Source organism: Gymnoscopelus microlampas (assembly GCF_963454915.1).
Source record: "Gymnoscopelus microlampas genome assembly, chromosome: 12".
NCBI lineage: Eukaryota > Metazoa > Chordata > Actinopteri > Myctophiformes > Myctophidae > Gymnoscopelus > Gymnoscopelus microlampas.
The window spans coordinates 43,549,929-43,576,311 of record NC_139949.1 but is presented as its reverse complement, the minus strand read 5'-3'; the positions used below and the strand labels follow the sequence as shown (position 1 = coordinate 43,576,311).

Sequence of the window (26,383 nt, the reverse complement as noted above, 5' to 3'; positions counted from 1 at the left end):
ATAGCAAACTATAAGGCATAAAGAAAAAAAACTACAACATTTACAGTGCACACCAAATTCCATGGCAATCCATGCAGTGGTGGATGGATAAACCAACTGACTGACATATCCATCCTTAGACCCCCACCGATAGTGGGGTTAAAAATAATGCATGACGCAGAGGCTAACTAGTCAATTAGCCTCCGCATCATGCATTTCTTTTTGATAACCCCGCGGCTAGTTTCCTACCACTCCGCTTGCTTGACTGTGTACAGTATGAGCAGAATCTTTTAGGAATAATTCGGATCCCTCCTGCTGTATTTGCTCAAGGCCACCCTTGACGCTTCTTGTCAAGGCACTGCTTTCATTGCAACATCTCGCCTTTCACAAAACAGGGGCCCGTGGCTACAAAAACGTACCGACATCTGATGCAGGTCTTCCGTCTAGGGGGGGCGACGCTCTGCTTGTTTTATATTCTGGAAAGAAACCGAGCAGAACAGGTAAACAAAGACCGACTGCATGTTTCATGTTTTTTTTATTATTATTTCCTTGAAAAAAGCACAATCCAATTTAACTGTCAACCACTGCTAGAAAATAGAAAAGCTGTCCGACATGCGTTTCTCCACCAAACATCAGGGCGAAAAATACTCCCCGATGTAAAAAATAACAGCAGACGTTTTAACATGAGTAATCAGAGCGATGACCCCGCAGGCAAGGGCTAGCCAACAGCAACGCAGGATGACAGGACGGCAAAGGGACGATCTATTTCTTTTGATCTTTTCTCCTTAACAAGTTCAAGCAGACGCTCGTTGAAAGCTCATTTAATTTCCCAGAGGGCCACAAAAAGGCCGGACGAAAATGCTCTAGCTTTGCTGAGCTCGCACTTTATTTGGAGTCGAAATGAGCAGACAGAACAAACTGAGAAGTTTTGTTTTCTCTATGTGACCGTGACAGAAAGGTGAACTTAAACGTAAGGGAACCAAATAGCACCTCCCACTGAAGGACAAGCAAAAACGTTTTGCACCTCATAGTTTATTTAGCAATCAACATGAGGCTTACGTATCCGACTCTTAAAAATCCCCAGACGTCCTCTGCTTTATTTCGTACGAAGCAGAGTATCAAATCTAACATGTTGCTAGAGTCTAAGTACATTAATAGGTCCCATATTCATCTGGTTCTCCAGGCATTTACTGTGACCATGTTGGGGAAAACTTAGTTGAAATGTTCAAAAACAGAATAAGGACAGACTGCATACTGTATCTGATAAACCTCTGTGTGTATGGCAGCGGATGGTACAAGTACAGGAGCACATGTGAAGCCCGAGTTATACTTGATTGTGCGCCGTGTCGCAACACCAGCATGCAACTAAGTATAAATCACCCTTAAAAGAAATCACATAAACCGCCTCCGTCTTGTTGTGAAGACGTGTGCTTCTGCTGGAAGAGTGATGTGTTGTTCTACTGGAGGAGAAGGTAAACCAGGGAGTCTCCGATTTCCACGGTGAGGCCGTTATCAGCCATGGTGACCCTCTTGTCTTCCAGGTTGATGCTGAACACAGACTTGTCTGAGACAGGCAGCTTGCCCTCTTCCTCGCGACCCAGAATAGGAACCCGTCGGGGACCCAGGACTGGGTCCTCATAACGCATCAACTTCACCCTGGACAGGTCTGAAGGAGGGCAGGGAGAGAGGGTGGGAGGGAGAGAGAGTGTGTCAGAGAGAAAGACAGTGAGACAAGGAGAAAGACAGGAGAGTGAACGTTGGGTGAAAAGAGTTAGAAAGTGACATTTGAAGGGAAGAGTAAGAGCTATTTTTGAATGTCCAAAAATCAAAAATGAAACAGATGCTTTGAAGGGAAGAGGGAGGGAAGCAGAGGTGAAGGGCAGCACAGCGAGAGCGAAGGAAAGAGGTAGGGCCGAGCAAGGGATGACGGAGGACAGAAGAGAACGCTGGTTAAGAACCCAGGTCAGAATGACAAGCATCTTTAAACGGCGCAATGATGGGAGAAACAATTCACCAACATGAACGGTTTCACTAAATGAAGGAATAGAAAACACAGAGGTACTGTAGGCTGTGGAATTGTGTCATTAAGGAATAATTAAAGAACAGTTCACCGCACTCTGTGTGTGTGTGTGTGTGTGTGTGTGTGTGTGTGTGTGTGTGTGCGCCACTGCTAGCATCGCCTGTGAAAGTCCACAACACTTCTTCCCCCGGCGATATCACCACGGACAATTTCCGGCGTGTTGTTTATTGCATTCGGCGAATACAGTGATTGAGATTAAATGAGCCACGACCCAAGGACACTGGCTTCATAAAATCTGGGCGGAAACGTTGGGGGATGAATGTACCGTCCTTACACTACTGACCTTTTATGAGTCTGTTGACTTTGGCTAGTCGGCGGATGACGCTGTCTCTGTCGTCTCCTTGTCGAATGTCAACGCTGGTTGAAAACAACCCGTTGAACGGCTGGGGGTTGATGAAAGACACAGACACGGCAGGCTAGAGAGAGAAAGAGACAGACAGACAGACAGACAGACAGAGAGAGAGAGAGAGAGAGAGAGTTCTGATAGGCTGTACCACAGTGTGGTTCGGCAACCTGACTGCTCAGGGCAAGTCATTATAGGCAAAAACTTTTTCAAAAATAGATACGACACGATGGTTGGAGGAAAACAAATCTACCTGGTTATGGATTTTAGACCATACATACTCAGAGTGCTGTAACTATTTAGGTCTCATAGTAACATATATACTATATACATATATAGTAACACATATATATATATATATATATATATTTCTTTCAATTAAAATAGCTATTAAATTAGCCCATTATTTCAAGCTTGCTGCGCTATTCGGAGGTTGTTTCTGGGCCAGATGTGGCCCGCGATCCACCAATTGAATAGGTGTGCCAGAGCACAAGTATTTAATTGTATTTTTAATACACATGACAATTAAGTTGAACATGAAGATAAAGATAAAGTGAGAGAAACATGCACTGCATAAGAATGGAAGACTTATTGGACAACAGTTCATCTTGTTAGTCATGGACACCCAGACACCACTCCAGAGATGGTGCATGGACACACACACACACACACACACACACACACACACACACGGTTAAAAATAACTGTTTGTCAGGTACACACTTAGCTGCAGACACACAAAACTTTCCATTGGGTGGCTGATGCAGAGACAAGAACACAGAATGCTTTTACAAGAAGTGTGTGGGTTACATATACTTGTTAAAGTAGTGTGTGTTCCTTGAAACTACCCAGTGGGTAGTTTTAAAACACCTCTCTCTGTGTGCGTGTGCGTGTGTGTGTGGTACATACGCATGCGACAGTTAAGACACAAGCGCCTACCTCTGATCTGAACACACTGAAGGGTTTCCCTGGGCAACAGTCCTCCTTCACCTTGTCATCAGCCTCCGACGCAGGCAGCACGTCAATCTGATCCAGCTGTCAGAGAGAAACAAACACACATTCATTCTGGATGACAAAAAGGCCTTGCAATAAGAACACCTCTCCAGAGAGAGAAACACGGAAATTGCTTTCAGTTTATTGGTCTGATGCTCGTTTTCCTTGAGACTGGGCTGGGGTCCATTAACCACCCTATATACTGTACTTCGTTGACCAGGGTCCCCCTGGGGTCTATACTTGGTGGCCCTCTCTTTTTCCCCCCCTACATCAAATCTTTTCATTTTAGATCTGCTATTTTCGGTGAAGAGTTCTGCTATTTGTTGCCAAATGTCTGCCTATTTTCGATGAACGTTCACCTAATATGACATGTCCAGAATAGGGACAGTAGGGTTTAAGTAGTTGCTGAGGTTTAGCCAAACCCAATCAAATGAGATGAAAAGTTTGGTTCCGCTCTGGACCATGGCAGATCTACAACATGGGTGCCAAAGGCTAAACCATATTTTATTAACCACTTAAACCCTATGTGATTAGCTGACCCGGGTTCATCCATGGCTTTATAGAGCGTAATAGTGGCGGCCATGTTTTTCACCGGTATAGTTTCCACCGATGCATTTTTCCATAGTCAGAAAATCCTTATATTAAGGGTTTTAATTGATATTTGATGTTTATTGAGTTTGCTTTCCCCCCACCCCTAAAATTGTAACAACCCCCCTAACAAACGCTGTGCACTTGAACTGCCTCTGCCTCGGTCTTCAAAGTACCTCCAGGGAGTTGGTGAGATACACCAGGTTCTTCTCCAGCACGTCACACTCGTCAAACTCCAGCTGCAGGTCCAGAACCCTGGCGCCGTTCTTCTCCAGGTCCCCCTGTGGATCACAGGTAAGGTTGTCACCATCATTACAACGTAATTGACGATTAACTGTCGCTAACTTGACTATTAATTGGGATGGCTGAAGGGGGAAGACAGAGTCTTCCACCTGGGCCCGGTCTTTAAGATACTCAAAGGAGCAGTGCCCCCTGTACCTGTCAAACTACTAGTGAGAGATGCCCACAGGCACAACACTACAGGCAGCTCCTCTGACCTTGTCCCCCCCAATATTCAGCACAACCATGGGGAAAAATGCATTCTACTATGGTGCCACTAAAATGTGGAATGCCCTTCCAACAGCCATTAAAGATCTTGACTCCTATGCACACTTAAAACTAACCTAAAATCATGGCTGACCTCAAATTACAACTGGTCTTAGATTCCTACAGTACCCCCACCAACTTGCCCCCTCCCCTACTTTCTCAGTAAATATATGTTTCTGCTACTGGAGCTTTTACCGTTATGTAATGTAACATATGTATTGTACAGTATGTCTTACTTAACTGTTGAATTGAGTACAATGGACCACCATGGAAACAAGTCCCCTGGGGTTTTTTGTTCAATCAATGAATCAATCTAACTTTCAAATCAAATCTTTGCGAAAATACATGACAAGCTCACAACGCGCCACATTGCGACGCATTGTGCGCTTGTAGATCACCCACCCACCCATCACTACTTTTCAACAAATTTAATTTACAGATGAATGGAAATTATTCTGATGATCGTGCTAAATAATTGAGATTATCTCAAATAATTCTGATCAGGTGATTATTATGTCATAATTGTGACAGGCATAATCACAGGGAGGTCAGAACCCATTGACACGTGTAGTTGCTGTCGAGCAGAAACCTCTCATCTCATTGCTACTTTTGCGATTTTTGTTTTTGAATCCTGAAAAGTGATTGTGTGTGTGTGTGTGTGTGTGCGCGCGCGTGCGTGCGTGCGTCTGTGTTAAGTGAGTGACTGAACTCTGGGGAAATGTATTGTTTTCTATTTATCAAGTAGATGAATGAATGAGTGAGCGAGTTACTTTGTGACCACATGCGTGATTAAGGACATGAATCGTCTGCACAATAACACAATAAAACCCACGCTGTCATTATTTACTCCCACAGTTGACAGCAAAGGACAAAGGACGACTAAACCGCCCACATTCTGTAAAGATTCTTTTTTGGATTTTGGACAAAGAACACTCAAGCAAACTCAATTATCAGACAAAAGATTTCATCTACAAACAAGTCAACAAGAACACCGGCAGGGAGAGACCAAAAGACCTGACAACCGAAGGGACACTATCAGAGTTGCACCGCAGGCTATCGCTGGGCCATCACTGGGTTCATCAATATTCATTCGGTATTTGTGGCTACAGGAGCACTTCAAGTTGTCCGTTAGCAACATGACACGGTATACAACAGTCGACCAGGATCCCCAAACGCTCTATACTTGGTCCCCTCCTGTTTTCCCCCTACATCAGCTTCAAGTGTTTTTTTCTTAGCTCTGCCAAAATCACAATGACAAACGTCATGCAGTTACTGTTTGGTTCATGATACAAACTGTTAATAGATGGAGAGAAAAAGAGTATAAAAGCAAGGTGACGTCGAAATCAATCATGGCTGCATAATAGAATCTACTTAAAAACGAAAGTTTAAAACACTGAATTTATTGCACCCACCAAGTGCCTGTGTACACACAGGGCAGGCACGGGTGCAATAAATTAAATATTTTAAATTGTCACAGTGTGACAATATTCTTTTTTTTTTTTTAACTCTGTTTTGTTTTCCGCTCAGCACCTGCAACATTATTCCACAGATCTCAATAATAAGACTGAAATTCCATGCGTAATGACAGCCAATGTCCAGGGTATCGTTAATTAGTTATTTGATGGGAGGCAGGAGAGGAGAGGAGAGGAGAAGAGAAGACGAGAGGAGTGAAGCGGGGGGGAGGAGAAGAGGAGAGGAAAATAATATTAAAGAAAATGAAGGAGATGAGGCAACACGAGAAAAGGGGGGTCTCTGGCAACTTGCCAAAGCTATACCTCTACACACAGACACTTTAATATACACACACCCGTCTGCCTTCAATCTTACCTTGATCATAGCTACGAAGGGCATGACTCTTTTCATGTATTTCTTGAGTTCCGGCAGGGCTCCCAGCTCAACGGCGATCACCTTGTTGTCTGGAAGGACTCCGCTGTTACTCTGAGAAGACATCAATCACACAGGCAAGGAACACCAGGGAGAGAGAGAGAGAGGGAAACATTAGCTTTCTAGTCAAGTTCCTGTCTAGTGTTTTAACAAGACATTCACGTCCTAAAGAGCATTACAAGCAGACGGTTACATTACACACAGCACTTTTCAAAACTGCCGTAAATAATAATGTGAATAAAGAAATATATATATATAAATGAGGAGAATAAAAAGGTAAAAATTAAAATTACAGTGAGAACAGCCGATGTACAAGCTCACAACTGAAAAGGCCTGGACACCTGTAGCTGTAGTATTCTACAGTCAAACTGACCCTGCCATAGGAACCACAGGCAGTACTTAAAAGGGGCTAATACCTCCAATATGTAACTGGAGGGAGAGAAGAGCTAGGGAGATGCGATGCTCATTGATTTGGTCTCGGTAGCTAAAAGCGGGAGAGGTTTTTGTGTGCGACTCAGACAACAAAAGGAGGGAGTTGCAGCCGTCTAGGCCTGAAAAAAGTGGTTGTCAATAGTTGGCTTTTTGAGGTCCACACTCCAACGATGATAGGAAATTACCTTCAGCTGGAAATATTTATTGACAAAAATATGTGCCTGGGAAATTCCACAAAAGTATAAGTGAAAAAGGCACCGCCTTTAGCAGCAGAAGTTTACTACGTTTAAAGATGAACCACTTAAACCTTATACTTCGTTGACCGGGGACCCCACAGGGTCTATACTAGGTGCCCTCCTTTTTCCCCCCTGTATACCAAATCTCTTTGAGGAAAATAGCACGTTGTGAGCTTGTAGAGTGTCTATTTTTGCCAGAAGAGGGACAATACGGTTCATGCTGTTAACTAATTCAGTGCCAAAACTATTTCTGGCTATATCACCCCTGTGCCAGAGCCAAAAATCCATTGTAAAAAAAAAGTGCTTAGGAAGCGAGATACAGCTTTTTTTCAGTAAGATGTTAAACAAGAAGTGAATGGAGCAGCAAATCTTCAAACCATGATATCTTGGGTTCTGAACATTTTTTTTCAAAAAAAAAAAAAAAACATTTTTTTTTTTCATTTTTTATTAATTGTTTATTCATGACGTCTCAGACGTCATTGGCACTCTGGGCTTATGAAAAACGTGACGTCTCAGACGTCATAGGCACTAAATGAGTTAAGGTTTAAGTATACAGGTTGAATGGACGAACTCTGGTGACCTTGATCTGCCACCAGTTCACCCATCGTATATAGTCTTTCAAGCTATCTCTTCCACAATCCAATGCTAATGTAAATAGTGTTTAATTACTCCTGCTAAAAGTTCAGAGGAGGAAGCTGTCATCTACTCTTTAGACCAGAAGGATATTTGACCAGTCATTCACGACACAGTGTTCACGAACATATATTATATTTTAATTGAATTTCTATTTCTAGCAAGATACTGTAGGCTTAGACCAATTTGTTTTCTAGTAGGAATTATTTACACGACTGCACATGCAAAACGGAGTGTGTGGGTGCTTGTCCATCTGATGTGTGTTGCGGACTTTTTCCTTACCTTGTAGTATTTGCCTAGTAGTGACAAGGCGCTGTGCTGCCAGGGAGGGTAACTCTTGGCCACGTAGACGGTACAGTGGGAAGGCTTGGCTGGGGGCTTGCAATCCCCTTTCTGTAAGGGGGGGGGAACAGAGAATATATAGCCATTGCATATGATTCATATAATTTGTCGAATTAATTGTATTTTTTTTCGTGTCAATTCAGTGATATACAATATGAAAAAGTAAAATACCATATCAAAATAAATAAGCAAATAAATGAGCTTCTCAATTATGTATTTATTCATTTTTTCTAAATTTGTATCCCACGATTTTGAAACCCCATTTTTCACCCAGTGCCAATCGTCTAAGTAATCCTGGGCGCTACACTCCCTCTGCCAGCCTAGGGAGAGCCCAGAGCCGAGCTCATGCCTCCTTCAATGCATGAGAGCTAACAAGCCTTCGTATCACCCGGCAGGGAGGAGTTTCCCCGGTTGGACGTAGCGCGTGGAAGGAACACGTTATTCCAACCAGTTTCTTTCCCCTCCATCAGGCGCCCCGGGTGAGGCAGTATAGAGACCAGGATTACTGCACACAGCAAGGCCCTTTCACCAACCCCACCTAGGGTATGGGCACTGATGACGCGGAGGAGAGGACACGCCCCCAGCGCCCACAGCGTTCCCAGCGGGAATCGAACACAGGACCTTCTAGCTGTGAGGCGACAGCGATACCGACTGTGCCACCGTGCCCCACTCAATTATTTGTTTAATCGAAAAAGTTGTCAATATAATAATCGCTAAGATGATAATCAATATTTGCAATTTTCCTTCCAGACATTACTATGCTGCTATATCTTGTGTCCAATATGGTGCAATGATAATCTACTATGCCAATTTTCACTTTTGCATAAGCCTCAACTTTGGTCTACACATATGCTTTTAATTATTTAAGGCGGCTGTGTGTGATGGTGCGTCACCTTATGAAACTGAACATACACTCACTCATTTTACAAGAAAACTGTCAACTCCGCTATGCTGCGTGTGCACACATTTCCTCAGATAAGTGAGGGGATGTGGCAATAGCTCATCACGCTGCCTTCAATTAAATATGTTCTTGCTCCATTTCAATCTGTGTGTGTGTGTGTGTGTGTGTGTGTGTGTGTGTGTGTGTGTGTGTGTGTGTGTGTGTGTGTGTGTGTGTGTGTGTGTGTGTGCATGCGTGCTGCAGCTATTTAGATTTTTTAACCGATTCAGGTTTTAAAGGGTTAGGGTTAGTATACTGAATAATATCCATATACCATTTACCAACAGCATAACACATTAGAAAGTACTGCTAACCCATCATCAAAATGATTTGCATTAATTAATGCTATTAGTGTCGAGTCAACAGTGATCGGAATGTTGTATTTATTATAAAACCATTAGCAATACTAGGCTCCATTCATCTTGCTTTGTTTTGTTTTTGTTGAACCTGGAGTCACCAGGTTTAACAGTAGATGACAGGATGCTGAGAACAATTAGTAAATGTCAGATCATTTCAGTAGAAAATTCTTCCAGGAAACTTTGCTCTCTGATATCAAGGGCATGTTGAGATTTCAGCTGTCATTTTTGATGAGGTATTTACACTATAATAACAAAAATGCTTTTTCATACATATAGCTCCGGGCGCTTTAAAGAACTGAAATACACAAGCCAACATAGAAATGGCCTCAGGCGGTTAAAGCTTGCTTCAGACGAATAATAATAATGATATTTATAAAGAACATATATATGTACACTGCAGCACTGCAGTATGTAGACTGCAGCTCTGTATGAATGTAAGAAAATCAAGTAAAAACCCAAGACAAACAGATCAATAATAAATGAACGAATGAATTCCCTCAAATAATACGTCGCATTAGAGGAGGATCAGCTCTAAGAGTCAACCAACAAGTAGCTCTCAAAACACTGGTCAACTTCAACTGATGTACTGTGATGTACTACTGTTGTGTGTAGGGCTGGGCAGAATTCTCCAAGATGAAAATATATGGCGAGCGACTGAGCGTTATAATTCATTAGCATGTATCAGACAGCTTCATGTGTTCTAGATTCAGCATTAAGCTAATGTAATGGGTCTGTCAATCATACAATGCTGTCTCTGGGGGTAATTTACAAAAGTATGATCCTCTCTCTCCTCTTCCCCGCTTTTCCTTCAACGGTAACAAGACATCTCCTGCCCAGCATGAATCAATCGCAGCAGCAGTCTGGCGGCCTGAGATATCTGCCAACATACATCTTGTCAATACCTTGTTTTATGTCGTCTGCTTTCTACCTGAGGCCACTTATTGGAGCACTGAATTGTTAATACACGATAAACTAACTTTCCTACCATGCAAATGACGGGGCCTGAAGGCATTTCACTTCTTACCAAGCACAGCTCAAGTACAATTCCAGAAACTGCTGACCTCTCCTGAATACCAAACCTCAATAATGATCAATAATTTGGAAAATGGGACACAATTCCCAAAGTTGCATTCAAGTACATAATCCAAGTTCATTGTTTTGTTTTTGTGATTGTTTTTCTGCACGGTAATTTTATAATCTTATTTTCTGTTTTTGTTTCCAATCTACAAGCAGAGTAGATTGGCTATTTTTGACTAATGTTCACCCCAGAATATGGATGCTGGTGTTCAAAGTGGTTAAATGGCCCGTCATAATGTGTTAATTTTGCTGCCTGCATGTCTTCATGCCTTATGTTTTAAAAAATTTAAATAAAGCACTTTGAATAGCCTTGTTGTTGAAATACTATAAATGCTATAAAAAATAAAGCATTACCCTCAACTGATTTCAAACTGGTAGAGTTTGAGCCATGACCATCAAGTCAGACCCAATAAATCACATAACATTGCTGAATCAAAGCAGTTATTTGTCCACAACTCTTCAGAGAACACTGAACCGTCCTATAATGCTGCTATGCAGCAAATAGTGGAAAATCACATTTGTAACAAGCACGTCTTTTATTACTTTCCACCTCGCTGTGCTGTGCCACCCCCCACAACCATGAAGATGCTACATATCACCTACACAACACATTGCCGACTCGGTCTTCAATCATCAAAAACATTAATCCATTAAGACCGTGAACGCATCTGTATCATTTAAAGCTTTCAAAAATAGCAGATACACAAGCTCATAGCGCAGCACTGAGTGCCGCGCTATGAGCTTGTAGATCTGCAATTTGTCTTTAAATCGTAGACAATTTGTGAAAATCTTTGAATACATATATACATTTTAATGATCTGTGCTTCTGGGGGTCCCTGGAACAATATATTTTGAGATGGGGGTCCATGTTCAAATACATATAATTTTGGGGTCCTTGACATGGAAAAGTTGGAGCACCACTGATATAGCAAAATACTGTTAGGATTTAGAAATCATTTCTAGATATGTATTTGGCCACAGACCCCCATCTCAAAATGTTTTGAGAAGCAAAGAGAAATATTTATTCAAATATATAGACAAATGTTCAAGATTTTTTTTTAAATAGCAGATCTACAACCTCATAGCTTCTACTAACTCATAACTCGGTGCCGAGCTATGAGCTTGTATATCTTCTATTTTTGAATAGCCAAAGAAATCAAAAAATGACACAGATGCGTTCCCGGTCTTAATGGGTTAATCGCCTTCACGACAAGCATCGCCTTTCAAAGACCCATTTTGAAACATCAATTGACAGCTCTATCTCTGCCTCTGAAATTACTTCAAAACCAATTTCGTGACGATGACCGGGGCCACGCTGACACGAGTACACACACTACCACGCATAAACCCTGTGCGCATACAGATGCACATGCATGCGGATCTTACTTTGCTCTTTGGCGGTTGCAGGTAGGCCTTCAAGCGCAGTCGGAGGTCGTGGGCGGTCTCCATCAGATACTGGGAGGAACGGATCAGAACCTCGTCGACGGGACCCGCCGCGGGCCATGACGCCTTCATCAGGGTAGTGGGCTGCGAGGGTAGGAGGAATGGTTGAGAAAGAGCTGCTATTTAACCAGTTAAACCCTATATACTGACCGGGGTCCCCCAGAGGTTTATACGTCCTTTTTTCCCCCTCTACATCAAATCTCTTTGCCGAACATAGCCGATCTACAAGCTGTAGATCTGCTATTTTTGTTCACCTATTATAATAGGCCCAAAATAGGGATGCTGGGGCTCAGGTCGCATCCATATTTTGGAGGGAACATTAGTTTCCCCCCCAAAATCGGCTATTTCTGTGGAAGAGATTTGATGTACACGGAAAAAAGCGGGTCCAGTTTACTGTCCAGAGGGTTTAAGTGGTTAAGCTGAGGGACTGCCTTGGGAAAAGCAAGAATTTAAAAATAGCAACAGAGAATCACTGATGGAAAAGAACCAGAGAGGGTCATTATCATACTGGAGCCGACTCCAGGGTCACCCCGCCTTTGTAGGAAACAAGGCTACCCCCACAAACTACAGAGGGTAAAGATACACACACATACATTTGTGCATGAGGCTCTCCCTGGTGTGCAAGTCTGGTAGAACAGAGACAATATGGTTAGCTATCTGAGGAGGTGTGTCCACAGAGATAGTCCCTGCAGATGAAGCCTGTATTTCTTTCTTTGCTGAGCAGACCACAACTCTATTCAATAACTTAAGAACTAGCATCCCTCGAGTTAAACTGTAGATTTTTTTTAATCGATTGTGCTAAGGTGTATTATTCACTCAAGTGTAGAGAAGTGTAACTACACTAGTCCCTACAGTGACCTCCAGAATTGGTGGCACCCTTGGTAAAGATGAGCAAAAAAAGACTATGAAAAATAAACAACAGGCTGCCACCAGGGTGCCACCAATTGTGGAGAACACCGTGTCACCTACAGTAGAGTGTGTAACTTGTGTGTCACCTTGCCGAGGAGGCCCCAAGTGTACTCGCAGAGATGTGGGCAGATGGGTGCCAACAGTAGAGTCTGTCTCTCAATGAACTGGAAGACAAGGTCTCTGTGCATACCCTCGATGGCCAGCTCACGATACTTGTCCTTGGCTGCCTGCAGAAGTGTACAGAAAGAAAAAAAAACACACACACACACGTAAGAAAGCAGAGGGGAGCCGAACAAAACAAAAGATAGGGTCACCGGCTTTCTGAGTTCTTGCTCATCGTTAAAATGCTACTTTGCAGTCAAAAAGCTGTTCAAATTGTATTTTACTTCTTAACAATACACAAAACAAGACACTGAAGATAATTCCTAGGACTTGATCTGGCCATGTAGATCTGGCTTGGATTTCCTTGAGCTTTTGGGATTACATAGCGTTTTTGGGCCTGGCACACAGAACCACGTTGCAATCTGGCGTTCTGACGTTTTATGCTTTATCGTTAGCGCTAAACATCCAACCTAACAATGTGCTGGACCAGTCAGGCTGCATTTGTTGATGAAATATACATAGGACCACAATGGAATTTTTGGATTGTTGTTATCCTTTTATCCTTAATGTCTGACTGTACCTCGTGCTGTTTACATTTCTGACTAATAAAGTATTCAATCAATCAATCAAAAAAACGAACATAAAAAAACAAAACAAGCAATAACAAGAGACATTAAATCACTCAATAGCTATATACAGTATAGCCGACTGGGGTCCCCTAGAGCTCTATACTAGGTCCACTAGCATTTCCCTCTACACCAAATCTCTTCACCAAAAATAGTCATATCTAGAAGCTTACAACGCAACACGTTGAGCTTGCAGATCTGCTATTTTCGCCCAACGTTCTCCCCTGTTAGGGAGTGTGGTTAAGAGACATTTCTACAAAAGGTCAAGTCATTTACCTGGAATTCGAAGAAGCCGCTCTTCAGTGCCTCCTTGTACATCATCCTGTCATAGTGCTGCTCTGTCTTCAGGATGCCTGCGTTCATCTCACTGGACAATCACACACAAACAGATGAGTCAGATAGTCAGTCAGTCAGTCTCTTAGCGCTGTCATCAGTCATTTGGTGCCATTCAAACATATATTAGTGAAAAAAGGAAAGCCCTCCAGACATGCAGATGGACTTCAGTCGATCTGCATGTCTGGAGGGCTTTCCTTTTTAGGACAGCTCAAGCGAAGCGAGCTGTCCTCTATGGAGAGAGATGAAAGGCATCTGAGGTATGTGGGATGTAACCTCTGCAGGCTTATAAAGAGAGGAGGTGGCTTAGGCGAAAAAGGGGCGTAACGGGGCGTGATTTGGTCAGGGACTCTCTGTTTGTGGGAAAAAGTGGGCCGGCTTGCTAAAAAAGGGTCTGGTTGCCACCGATTGGTTGCTGCAACTTGGATTCATGCAGGGAGACGCCCCCTCTTTGCTCCAAACACCGATTGGTTGCTGCAACTTGGATTCATGCAGGGAGACGCCCCCTCTTTGCTCCGAAAAATTTGGAACGGATGCCTGTTGTCACAGGCACTCAGGCACTGCAGAGAAGTAGACACAGTGGTGGAAAAAGTACTCAAATTCTTTACTTAAGTAAAAGTACCAATACTGCAATATAAAAATACTCCGTTACAAGTAAAAGTCCAGAATTAAAAATGTACTTGAGTAAAAGTACAAAAGTATTGGCATCAAAATGTACTTAAAGTACCAAAAGTAAAAGTACTAAATATTTGAAAATAGCCGATCTACAAATATTTGAAAATAGCCGATCTACAAGCTCACAAGGCGTCGCGATGCGACGCGTTGTGAGCTTGTAGATCTGCTATTTTCAAATAGCCTATAGGTATGAAATAGGGCTAAAGTGGTTAATGTATATTTCATTATATCATAGTTTATATCTGAAAAGTAACTAGTAACTAAAGTTTTCAACTAAATGTAGAGTAAAAGTGCAATATTTGCCTCTGAGATGTAGTGGAGTAGAAGTAAAAGTATTGTAAATTGGAAATACTCAAGTAAAGTACAAATACCTCAAAACTGTACTCAAGTACAGTACTTTAGTAAATGTACTTAGTTACTTTCCACCACTGAGTAGACATGTAGACTATAGACTATGGAGGCATCAGAATTTTGTATTAAATTATAGAATGCACCAAAACATTAATAAGTGTTGACTTGAATCTATTTAAGCCACAATAAAGCCCCGCTTTTATTTTTGATTTTTATTTGGGGTTTATTTAGCATAGTTTTAGATGATTTTCTGTGCACATTTCTTCATTTAAGCATCGCAAGCTGCGAACGGCCTTTTTGCATGTAGTTGAAGCGCAAGGGGCGGCGGGGGGGAGAGAGTCGCAGATAGACAGCTGGAGAGTTGAATAACCTCCTCTTCAAATAACCAGATTTATTTACCAAAGTAGCCTATGTAGGCGACCTACATGTTTATGTTTTAGCTTAGACACGGGTAGCCTACAATAGTTGGTAGATGATTGGTAAATTATTAACCACTAGAGTTTCGGGGGGCTACGCCCCCCTCAACCCCAGCCGCGCACGGGGCTTTGCTTTGTTGGTCCCTCCGTGTCCCTGTGTCTGGTGTGTATATGGGGGTAGACAAATTGTCTAAGTAACATTTGCAAAAACGGGAAAAAAAAAAAAATTGTAAGAAAGTGTAATGTAAAAGTTACAAAATGATGAAAAATAAGTAGAAGAAATTATATTTTGTATGTTTGGCGGACCACCAGGGGGTCCGCGGACCCCCTGGTGGTCCGCGCGGAAATCGTGGGATGAAAATTTCCAAAAGGAAAAAAAAAAAAAAAAAAAAAAAAATATGAAGGTGGTTGCTTGTTTTTCTGAAAGCTGGCGAATGGCAGCCCTTTCTGCAAGATGGCGGCCGCCTGGTGTTGTTGTGAGTACGTGTATTTGGGGGGGGGGGGGGGGCTACATAGTTCTCCAGAAGACACACACAAACATACACCATCTACAATGGACGAACTGAGCAGCAATATAGACATTCACCACACGAACGTGCATTGTTGACAAAGTGATTGCACAGCCGCTGCAGGCATGACAACCAGGTTAGCGTTAGCGACATGGCAGCTATCACAGCGCCCTGTCCGTCGTGCTGCAACTGCCTGTGATGGCTACAGCAGTAACAGCAAGCTGTCTGCGATGCCATTGTCTGGAGACTGCTCTTAGCGTGACACGACCAATGAGAGTGAGCGCTGTAGTTGTTGCTAAGATACGGTGGCGTCTCTGCCCCATAGCTTGTAGATCTCTCACACATGATTGGCGTAGGCTGCGTTGCCAGGTCTGACTTTGTGTGTAAGCAATGGTCGGCTTATTTTTGCGCGCCTTTGGGCTCGTTTGCATTGTGCGCACGGCAGCGCTTGTTTAGCGTACGTCAGCGCGACGTGGCAACGGACGTGGCAACGTGAAAGGTGATTGGCTGGTGAAAAGAAACACCCGACGTTACACCAGAAATGGTGCCTGGAGAAAATGGTGACCAAAGAAAAAGTTTGGAAAAAAAGGAAAAAACCCCCGCAGCGGCTGCCTGGTGTTGTGGTGATGAGGTCGTGCGCACGGTAAACGGTACGAAGCTGCCTCCCCTTCCGTTTTGTCCGACATTTGGTGAGTAGAATTAATTATGTTGCGCGGTGGAAAAGGTGTAGTGAACAGTGAGATGTCCCCTACGCGAGGCGTAAATTCAGTGCGGCCGCCGTGGCGAGTCAGTAGGCGACATGTGGTCTGGCGGTGCGTTGTTTATCCGATAACAGAGCTGTGGGGTGTCACCACCGAGGGTGCGGAAGTTGCTCGCCATTTATATAGTTAGATGACAACGACTCAAAGACTTTTATTTTGTACTTTCTTGAACCACAAGCATATCGCTGCACCAGTAGGCTACATGAGAGAGAAAAAGGGGGGGGGGACCACTTGATACACAAAAACAAAGCTGGCAATGTATTGCTAATATCCAGGGATGCTTTGTTAGGCTACAGAGTGCAAAGCACTACATTTAGCCAGTGAGAATTGCAGTGTACATAAAGTGCGCTCGGAAAGGTTTATTTTAGGAGCGCTTTGTGATGCACCGTGCAGTCAAATCCGCGGTGTCAATAAATTCCACTGCCCGCTCTTTGATGAGTCCTCCATCCTCCATGAATCGAATACAAACTGCAACTAGTTCCCGTTTGGAAAGCGGGATATCTTTATACGCGAGTAGGCCTATTGCAAAATATTGTCCAATGTCCACTGAGTTCAGCCTTTATTTTACCAAGCAGGACTGATGCTGCAGCCTGAAGCAGCTTGCCCTGAAAGTGGTTTAGGCGACCGTTCGTTTAGGCGTCCTCGCGTCGCTGAGTTTGCTCTGGACAAACTTTTTTTTTTACGCTGGTGCCATTGCTGCCTCTCTGCTGTCTCAAGAATCAAACATGAAGAGAACGAGGCCACTCAGGCCAGGACATGTGTGTGGTGTTTATATTGTGCGCTTATGTCAATAAACCGGTTCTGTGAATGAGGGACACAGACAGACACATTTCACACTCGAGTGTGAAATGGGATTCTGAGAATACACATTGGCTCAATTGCTCAAAAGACCCAACATCCTCCAGACACGCAGGACGTAGAGAGAGAATGGATGTGTATTACGTTATTTGTCAGCCTTAAGTATAGGGGCGATATTCATAGTAAATACACAAAAAGCTGTCTGGCGGAGTTAAGGCACAGTGGCCCTCATTTATCAACGCGGTGTAGCCCGAATAATGAACGTACGGCGATATCACCGCACCTTTCGGCATTTATCAATATATCCTGACGTGGGCTTCATCCTACTTTACGCTGAGATCTCACGTCTGGTCGAGACCAATTGTTGACGTTGGCTGCGCCCGTTTATTCCATTCTAGACCTGCGGAGCAGACGGTCTGACAGGCATCTGGACACATATATCCACTCCAAAATGTATATCTACACTAATAAATAATCCCTGTGAAAATATAACATTTTATAAAGTAATTTAAACAAACTGCTTTAACAGTCATTCGGTTAGGCTTGCAGATCTGCATGGCTGCGTTGGCTATTTGAAAATAGCAGATCTACAAGCTCACAACAGGTCCCATCACTACGCGTTGTGAGCTTGTAGATCTGCTATTTTCAGCGCAGCAGCGATTCTGCGAGATAATTTTCGGGAGCCCCGAGTCCCCGACATTCTTTTCATGGACAGTGAGGTCCAGAGAGAGAGAGAGAGAGAGAGAGAGAGAGAGAGAGAGAGAGAGAGAGAGATAACCACGATAACGCAATGGTGATTATGAACCACGTACCCAAACCCGTTAAAGGCTGCTTTTCCCAAGCTGAACTATACTATTGTTCAATGAAAAGCATTGTAATCCGATTAGTGGCCATTTTTTCATAATGTATTCGAGTGCAATACACCTACCAACCGATAGGGTCACTCTGTTAAAAGCATATGGCCACCGATCAGATTAAAATGCTTTTTATTGAACAATACGGATGATACAGGTACTTTTGAGAGCCCATATATACATGTAACCTCCGTCGCCATGGGATAAGCACTTTATCTTTGAAATATGAACGTTTATGTAGATGTACGGGTCATAAATGGAGAAAGTGCAAACACTAGGTTGAAGTTCATCCATGACGGTCGTGACAGTCGACCGTCGTGTATCCGTGGCTATTACTCCCTCTAACATTTCCCATGTTTTTAGCAGTGGTGGAAAAAGTACTCAAATTCTTTACTTAAGTAAAAGTACCAATACTGCAATATAGAAATACTCTTGTTACAAGTAAAAGTCCAGAATTCAAAATTTACTTGAGTAAAAGTACAAAAGTATTGGCATCAAAATGCACTTAAAGTACCAAAAGTAAAAGTACTAAATATTTGAAAATAGCAGATCTTCAAGCTCACAACGGGTCGCGATGCGACGCGTTGTGAGCTTGTAGACCGGCTAGGTATAAAATAGGGTTAAAGTGGTTAATGTATGTTTCATTATATCATAATTTATATCTGAAAAGTAACTAGTAACTAAAGTTTTCAAATACATGTAGTGGAGTAAAAGTACAATAGTTGCCTCTGAGATGTAGTGGAGTAGTAGTAAAAGTATTGGAAATTGGAAATACTCAAGTAAAGTACAGATACCTCAAAATTGTACTTATAAGTACAGTACTTGAGTAAATGTACTTAGTTACTTTCCACCACTGGTTTTTAGTGTATTGAAATAATGTCATGCATATTTGTCCAGTGCATAGCCTACTGCAGGCCTTGTTGACTAGATTTAGAATAGATTTTTAAGCTCTTGCTCCTGAAATGATCGATTATTTTTTAAGGGGAAACGCCATCATTTAACATGCAAGTCAATGGGTGAGAAGGACATTGCCAGGCACAAGTGTAGGTAATTAATGTATTTGTGCAAGATGACCCTGCTACTGTATATAAAATGTGTATATTACTCGTTCATCATGGTTCATGTTCAAATAGCTCAATCCAAAATATAATGCTGTAGGCCTAAGTGTTAGGCTGTATTTACGCACCTGCTTAATTGTAATTAATGCTTAAATATAGTTATGACCGGTATTTTTTATCAGATGTCTGATACATTTGATTCATTCCGGACATTGGGACCAGCAGGTTACAATCCTATATCGTAACCCCTGGTATTGACCACATTGCTTAGCAGAGTTCAGTGATGCAAATGCATGTCAAGTTGATCAACAGATTGTATTATTCTCCAATGCAATAACAGTACTGAAATGAAGGCTATAAGGGCAATAATGGGAGCCCTTTCTTTTTTAAAGTAACTTCAAAGTTACTTTTCACAGTAACGCATTACTTTTTGGTGTAAGTAACTAGTAAAGTAACTGAGTTACTTTTACATGACAAGTAACTAGTAATGGTAACTAGTCACTGGTTTTCAGTAACTAGCACACCACTAGCACAACACTACAACGGTGTCTAACCGAGAGTTATACTTCTCCAGTACAACGGTGTCTAACCGAGAGTTATACTTCTCCAGTACAACGGTGTCTAACCGAGAGTTATACTTCTCCAGTACAACGGTGTCTAACCGAGAGTTATACTTCTCCAGTACAACGGTGTCTAACCGAGAGTTATACTTCTCCAGTACAACGGTGTCTAACTGAGAGTCCATGCAGATCACAGTTGACAAATATTATATATTATCGGAGCTATTATTAATGTTATCGGTTTTATCGTGATGACGTCATAATTCCTGATATCGAACCGATAATTATCGGGCCGATACTTATCGTGCACTAATAATTTTATCGCAAATTATTGTCTCCGCCAGTCCGAAGGCATGGCGAGAGAGTATGTTTTACCCCCTGTCCGTCCGTGTGTCTGTGTGTGTGTGTGTCCGTGTGTCTGTGAACAGCTAATCTCTGGCACCGTTGGCTTGATCGCAGTGAAACTGTGCACACACACTCCCTGGATGCCAGAGCAGAACCTCTGCCCCAAATTTTTCACATGGGCCTTTTATAGCGCCACCAGGAGGCTGATTTGTGCAAAAGACATTTTTGGACAGTACTCCTACAGATTTTATCCAAACATCACGCAAATCGGTGCACAGTATCTCTATAGTCATGTGATCAACACAGATCTGCCTGATTTTCCATATTCCATCCTGATTGGCTAAGGTTGGCTTCCAAAGTTTGCAGGATTGGTCCATTTTGAACTAAATGCCTCAAATCATGAACGCAGCTTGTGATTTATGTGAAATTTAACACGCATGTTCCCACTAGGCCGAGGAAGAAATGCCATTTGAAAATGTTCAAATCAGCCTCATGGTGGCGCTATAAAAGGCAGATTTGTGTTTTTAACTATCTGCACCGATCTGCGTGAAACTTTGCACACATACTCCCTAGAGGCCAAGGAAAAATATCTGCCCTGCATTTTTCACATTAGCCTTTTATAGCGCCACCAGGAGGCCGACTTATGTAAAACTTTTTTTTTTTTAGATTAAGCCTTCACATTTTTTCCAAATTTCACGCAAATCGGTACACATGATCTCTATAGTCATGTGATCAAGATGCATCTGTTTGATATTTCATATTCCATCGTGATTGGCTAACATTGACATCTAAAGTTTGCAGGAGTGGCCCGCTTTGAACAAAATGCCGCAAATCATGAACACAGCGTCCAATTGTGGTGGAACTTTGCACGCACATTTGCACTACGTTGAAGAACAAACGCCACCCTTTTAACATTGCCCTATTATAGCGCCACCAGGAGGCAGATGTTTCTTTTTTATATTACTTTTAATTTTGTCCAAACATGCAAATCAGTACACATGATCTCTATAGTCAAGTGATCAAGATGGATCTGTCAAATTTTTTATATTCCATCCTGATTGGCGAATTCCGAAAATTGCTGGCCCACAATAACCTACCTGACCTGGCGGAGACCTGTGCTCCGAGGAGCACTTTTTCTGTTTTTTATATTTTTCTCTGTTGTTGGTGACAACTCTAGTGCGACGCCACGACGGCACGACGGTGTCATGAATGCGTCCTTTCACAATATTGTGCGTCAGCGACGCAGGACGCAGGCCTATGAGCATCTCTGCTCAGTGCGGCTGCAGAGTTCATGTGCAACATCGCATGGCTGTGGCTTTACAGTTTTCCTTCGCCGTGTCTGTAGGTCACCCCCAGGGACCCCCAAGGGTCTCCAGGGACCCCTAAGGGGGGGGGACGACCGCGGACCTCCTTTTTTTTTTTTTTTTTTTTTTTTCATCCCATGCTTTTGTACCCCCAAAACTATTTTCTTTTTTTTGGGGGGGGGGGGGGGTCCTGCGCTGTCCATCATGACATCTATGTCATTCTTTCTTGTTTCACCTCACGTACCTGAAGCAATCAGTCTGCTAGGTGAGAATTGTGGCTTATACCACGTAGCATTGTCTTTCATTCCCAATGGACATGAAATGAACATAAAACAAATGCAATCTATTCATCAACTTACACATTAGCGTGGCGGTCATTTAAAGAATGTGCTGAATTATTTCTCCCTCTCTCCATCTGCTGATCCTAGCCCCTCTCTCTCCTTTTTAACTCTCATCCCTTGCTCTCATTCATTCATCTCTCACTTACATCCCCGCCTCCCTCAACAGTGTGCTCTCTCTCTTCATTCATTCATCCATCCGTCCATCCACCCATCTCTACCTGGAGAACACTCTGTCGTTAAAGGTGTCTGCGGGGCCGGTCCTCAAGTTGTTCTGGTTGGCGATCATCTCCTTCACCCACTCCACCCAGGTGTAGAGGCGCAGGATGCCCGCGTCCGCCATGGTCTCCACGAAGTTGGCGTCCTCCACCGTGTCGCCGGCGTCGGCCAGGGCCAGACGCATGCCTGGAGCAGAGGATGGACCACAGGGACAGGGTGGAGGGGTTAAAACTACAACACGTTCCACCAGAAGGGTGCCAGTGCTCAGGAACCAGACACCTGCTCAAGCGTGACACTGTATACAATAGTGGAATAACTGCTTCTCACATGGCGTAATTAACTCTTGACTGCCATGGACGAGTTAACGCGTCGAATTCTGCCAAGGCTCAGCCTGCCGTCGGCGAGTTTGGACGAGTTTTTAGGGGTCCTTGAAATGAAAAAGTTACAACTTTTGCGTTTTTCAGAAAACAGTTAGGTTTTCGATTTTACTTTTTAGAATCGGCCTCAGGTCTTAATGGGTTAAGTAGGGTAATATGCTTCTAGGGCTTCTACTGGTTCTACCGAGTGAAGAGCCACCCTCGCTGCCCTTCCAGCCAATAGCATTTGTTTTTGCTAGTATAATAGTGGCTTCAAAAGGGGTCTGTAGAAACCAATGGGTGACGTCACGGCTCCCTTTGTACATTTTTTCCATATTTTTATGCTAGTAACGAAGATGCCACATTATGATGACATTAAGTTTTCCCCAGGACCTCTTTCCAAGGTTTTGAGGTGGGGCCAAATGGAATATTTAACAATCCTCTGCTAGGGAGCCGTTACAAGTGTGTCACCGGCATGCCCTCTCTAATGTAAAATGACCCACCCAGTGAAAAGAGCTCTTCTGAGGCTAACCTCTCGCTCTAATGTCCTCATAAATATTCCTCCCATCATTTCCCTTCCCTCTCACATCACTTAGTTGCCATCAAAGAGCACAACAGCAGTGGTGCAGAAAGAGAGACACAGAGACAGAGAGAGTGAGAGAGAGAGAAAATGAATGCATCACTGAACATTAAAACACATAGAAATAACGCCTATTCTGATGTAACAATTGTATTTCAAAGGACTGGACAATGTCTCTGTAGAATTATAAACTAAATGAGGGAATGCTTCAGAAACAATCAACTCCTCATCCTCTATAGTAATAATAATAATAATACAATTATTATTATAATTAGACTCCACAGAACTCTTTCAAGCAGCTAAATTATACAGAAGCAACAGTATTTATTGTTGGCTGTATAATCTGCCATTACAATATCCACAGGAGGCTATAAGAATGACAGGTGAGATTAGCTGAAAGCCAAACAATACAATTACAGGCTGAAAAGAAACGTACCATCTGCTGAGAACTTCTCAATAGCTTCACTGAGGGTGAGGAAGTTTCCTGTAGATTTGGACATCTGGGGAATATTAAAAACAGGGATGTTAGTAGAATATTGCACGCACATGCACACTTTAAAAGTTCCATTGACCATATTCATACCGCTGCCTTTTGCTCTTATACTATTAAATCATACTCTGAGGTCTGGCGTGATCACAACGCAATGCAAAATCCAATTTAGATTTAGCAACTTTTACAAACAACCATGCGACAAAAAAACAAGCGTGGAGGAGACTTTAAGGGAATAACTAATGACGCACCTTTTCAGAGTTGAGCAGCAGGTGTCCGTTGGCGCGTACCGCCTGTGGCCACTTCCCACTGCGAAGAAGAACACATCGGTGTCACCATCACATTATTCAACATGCATTAGGACTGCCATTCAGCAGCATCGTGCTCATGTTCACTCAACGTGTGAGGTGGCAGTTGCAGATACGTTATGGGTTCGCAGTAAACCAACCACCAACTACTGGTAATTGGCTGATGAATAAGATAGTTGCTGTCGGGCAGAAAACATATACGTCTACAACCGTTACTTTTCAGGAAATGGAGAAAAATAAATGTACTTGTGTTCCAATGGATTATTTAGTCACATTTAGTTGTATTATTTGTATTATTATCATTACAAGAGCGGTGCTCCGGCCTACTCGTGAACGATGCAAGTCGGGAACATGCAAGTTGGAAATGCATGCCCCACCCAATTATGCAAACCCGTTGTACCCGTTGTCAGAGTACTCATTGTATCCGTCTGTCTGTGTCCCTTTTATGCCTGTATACTACTGTATACTGCCCAACAGTGACAATATAAAAATATGGAGCTGGGGGAGTTATGTTTTTGCCCCATCCATCCATCCATTCCCGTCCATCCGTCCGTCCGTCCATCTGGATGTTAGCTAAATAACTTTAGAATGGATGGAGAGATTTCTATGATTTGTTGGAGGTAATGATCAGTAGGCAGCCCAGAAGAGATGATAACTGGTCCAAAAGTTCAGCATTCAAGGTCATATTTTGAATTAACAGTTGTCCAGATTGTCATAAAACTTGGTGGGAATTAATATAGGTAATTGGCTGTCAAAAAGATATTATGAACAAGTTTAACATTTTAAAAAAGGGTGAATTTTGATGAAACTTGGTGGGAATTATCAGCTGGCTGTCCCGAAGAAGTGATGGTTAACTTTAGAGTCACAAGAGACCAAGGACAAGGGGAAAAGAAGTCAACATTAATGTACACAATTTCAAAGTGCTAGCAGAGGTGCGCACTCTACAGAGTACAATATTTATAGTTAATGGACATACAATGCATGGACTAAACTTTCACATTTTTTATCTAACTATATAAATGGCGAGCAACTTCCGCACCCTCGGTGGTGACACCCCACAGCTCTGTTATCGGATAAACAACGCACCGCCAGACCACATGTCGCCTACTGACTCGCCACGGCGGCCGCACTGAATTTACGCCTCGCGTAGGGGACATCTCACTGTTCACTACACCTTTTCCACCGCGCAACATAATTAATTCTACTCACCAAATGTCGGACAAAACGGAAGGGGAGGCAGCTTCGTACCGTTTACCGTGCGCACGACCTCATCACCACAACACCAGGCAGCCGCTGCGGGGGTTTTTTCCTTTTTTTCCAAACTTTTTCTTTGGTCACCATTTTCTCCAGGCACCATTTCTGGTGTAACGTCGGGTGTTTCTTTTCACCAGCCAATCACCTTTCACGTTGCCACGTCCGTTGCCACGTCGCGCTGACGTACGCTAAACAAGCGCTGCCGTGCGCACAATGCAAACGAGCCCAAAGGCGCGCAAAAATAAGCCGACCATTGCTTACACACAAAGTCAGACCTGGCAACGCAGCCTACGCCAATCATGTGTGAGAGATCTACAAGCTATGGGGCAGAGACGCCACCGTATCTTAGCAACAACTACAGCGCTCACTCTCATTGGTCGTGTCACGCTAAGAGCAGTCTCCAGACAATGGCATCGCAGACAGCTTGCTGTTACTGCTGTAGCCATCACAGGCAGTTGCAGCACGACGGACAGGGCGCTGTGATAGCTGCCATGTCGCTAACGCTAACCTGGTTGTCATGCCTGCAGCGGCTGTGCAATCACTTTGTCAACAATGCACGTTCGTGTGGTGAATGTCTATATTGCTGCTCAGTTCGTCCATTGTAGATGGTGTATGTTTGTGTGTGTCTTCTGGAGAACTATGTAGCCCCCCCCCCCCCCCCAAATACACGTACTCACAACAACACCAGGCGGCCGCCATCTTGCAGAAAGGGCTGCCATTCGCCAGCTTTCAGAAAAACAAGCAACCACCTTCATATTTTTTTTTTTTTTTTTTTTTTTTTCCTTTTGGAAATTTTCATCCCACGATTTCCGCGCGGACCACCAGGGGGTCCGCGGACCCCCTGGTGGTCCGCCAAACATACAAAATATAATTTCTTCTACTTATTTTTCATCATTTTGTAACTTTTACATTACACTTTCTTACAATTTTTTTTTTTTTCCCGTTTTTGCAAATGTTACTTAGACAATTTGTCTACCCCCATATACACACCAGACACAGGGACACGGAGGGACCAACAAAGCAAAGCCCCGTGCGCGGCTGGGGTTGAGGGGGGCGTAGCCCCCCGAAACTCTAGTAAAATATAGTTGTTAAAGGACAAAGTTTCCAAAGCTGTTAAAGAGTCAGACGTATGGTTTTGCCGTAATTGGCGAAGTGTCTTAGAAAATAAATGCTCGACTCTGCTACATTGCTTGGGAATAGCGTCTTTTCCTTGCTTTCGTTAACACACAGGTGACACAGAAAATGATGACAGTGTAAATCGCAAACTTGGGATCAGCCAACCATTTTTCGAAACTGCTGAATATTTGGATTGCTCAACCACTTTTTGTATTTTGCTGCACCCTAGTACATCGCAGGGCATAC

General features: G+C 43.1%; 1 protein-coding gene across 1 annotated transcript in view; it reads right to left on the bottom strand.

The window, feature by feature from the left end:
• Positions 1 to 245: 245 nt before the first annotated feature.
• Positions 246 to 26,383, bottom strand: part of lars1b (leucyl-tRNA synthetase 1b) — a 49,042-nt gene continuing 22,904 nt past the window's right edge. The window contains exons 21-32 of the mRNA XM_084073385.1: positions 23,711 to 23,768; positions 23,406 to 23,469; positions 22,036 to 22,219; positions 13,789 to 13,879; positions 12,871 to 13,011; positions 11,819 to 11,959; positions 7,997 to 8,107; positions 6,357 to 6,467; positions 4,160 to 4,264; positions 3,342 to 3,437; positions 2,343 to 2,475; positions 246 to 1,645 (exon numbers count right to left, since the gene is read on the bottom strand). Of these exons, the coding sequence (XP_083929511.1) occupies positions 1,437 to 1,645; positions 2,343 to 2,475; positions 3,342 to 3,437; positions 4,160 to 4,264; positions 6,357 to 6,467; positions 7,997 to 8,107; positions 11,819 to 11,959; positions 12,871 to 13,011; positions 13,789 to 13,879; positions 22,036 to 22,219; positions 23,406 to 23,469; positions 23,711 to 23,768 (1,444 nt within the window). The 3' untranslated portion in view covers positions 246 to 1,436. The remainder of the gene's footprint in view (positions 1,646 to 2,342; positions 2,476 to 3,341; positions 3,438 to 4,159; positions 4,265 to 6,356; positions 6,468 to 7,996; positions 8,108 to 11,818; positions 11,960 to 12,870; positions 13,012 to 13,788; positions 13,880 to 22,035; positions 22,220 to 23,405; positions 23,470 to 23,710; positions 23,769 to 26,383) is intronic.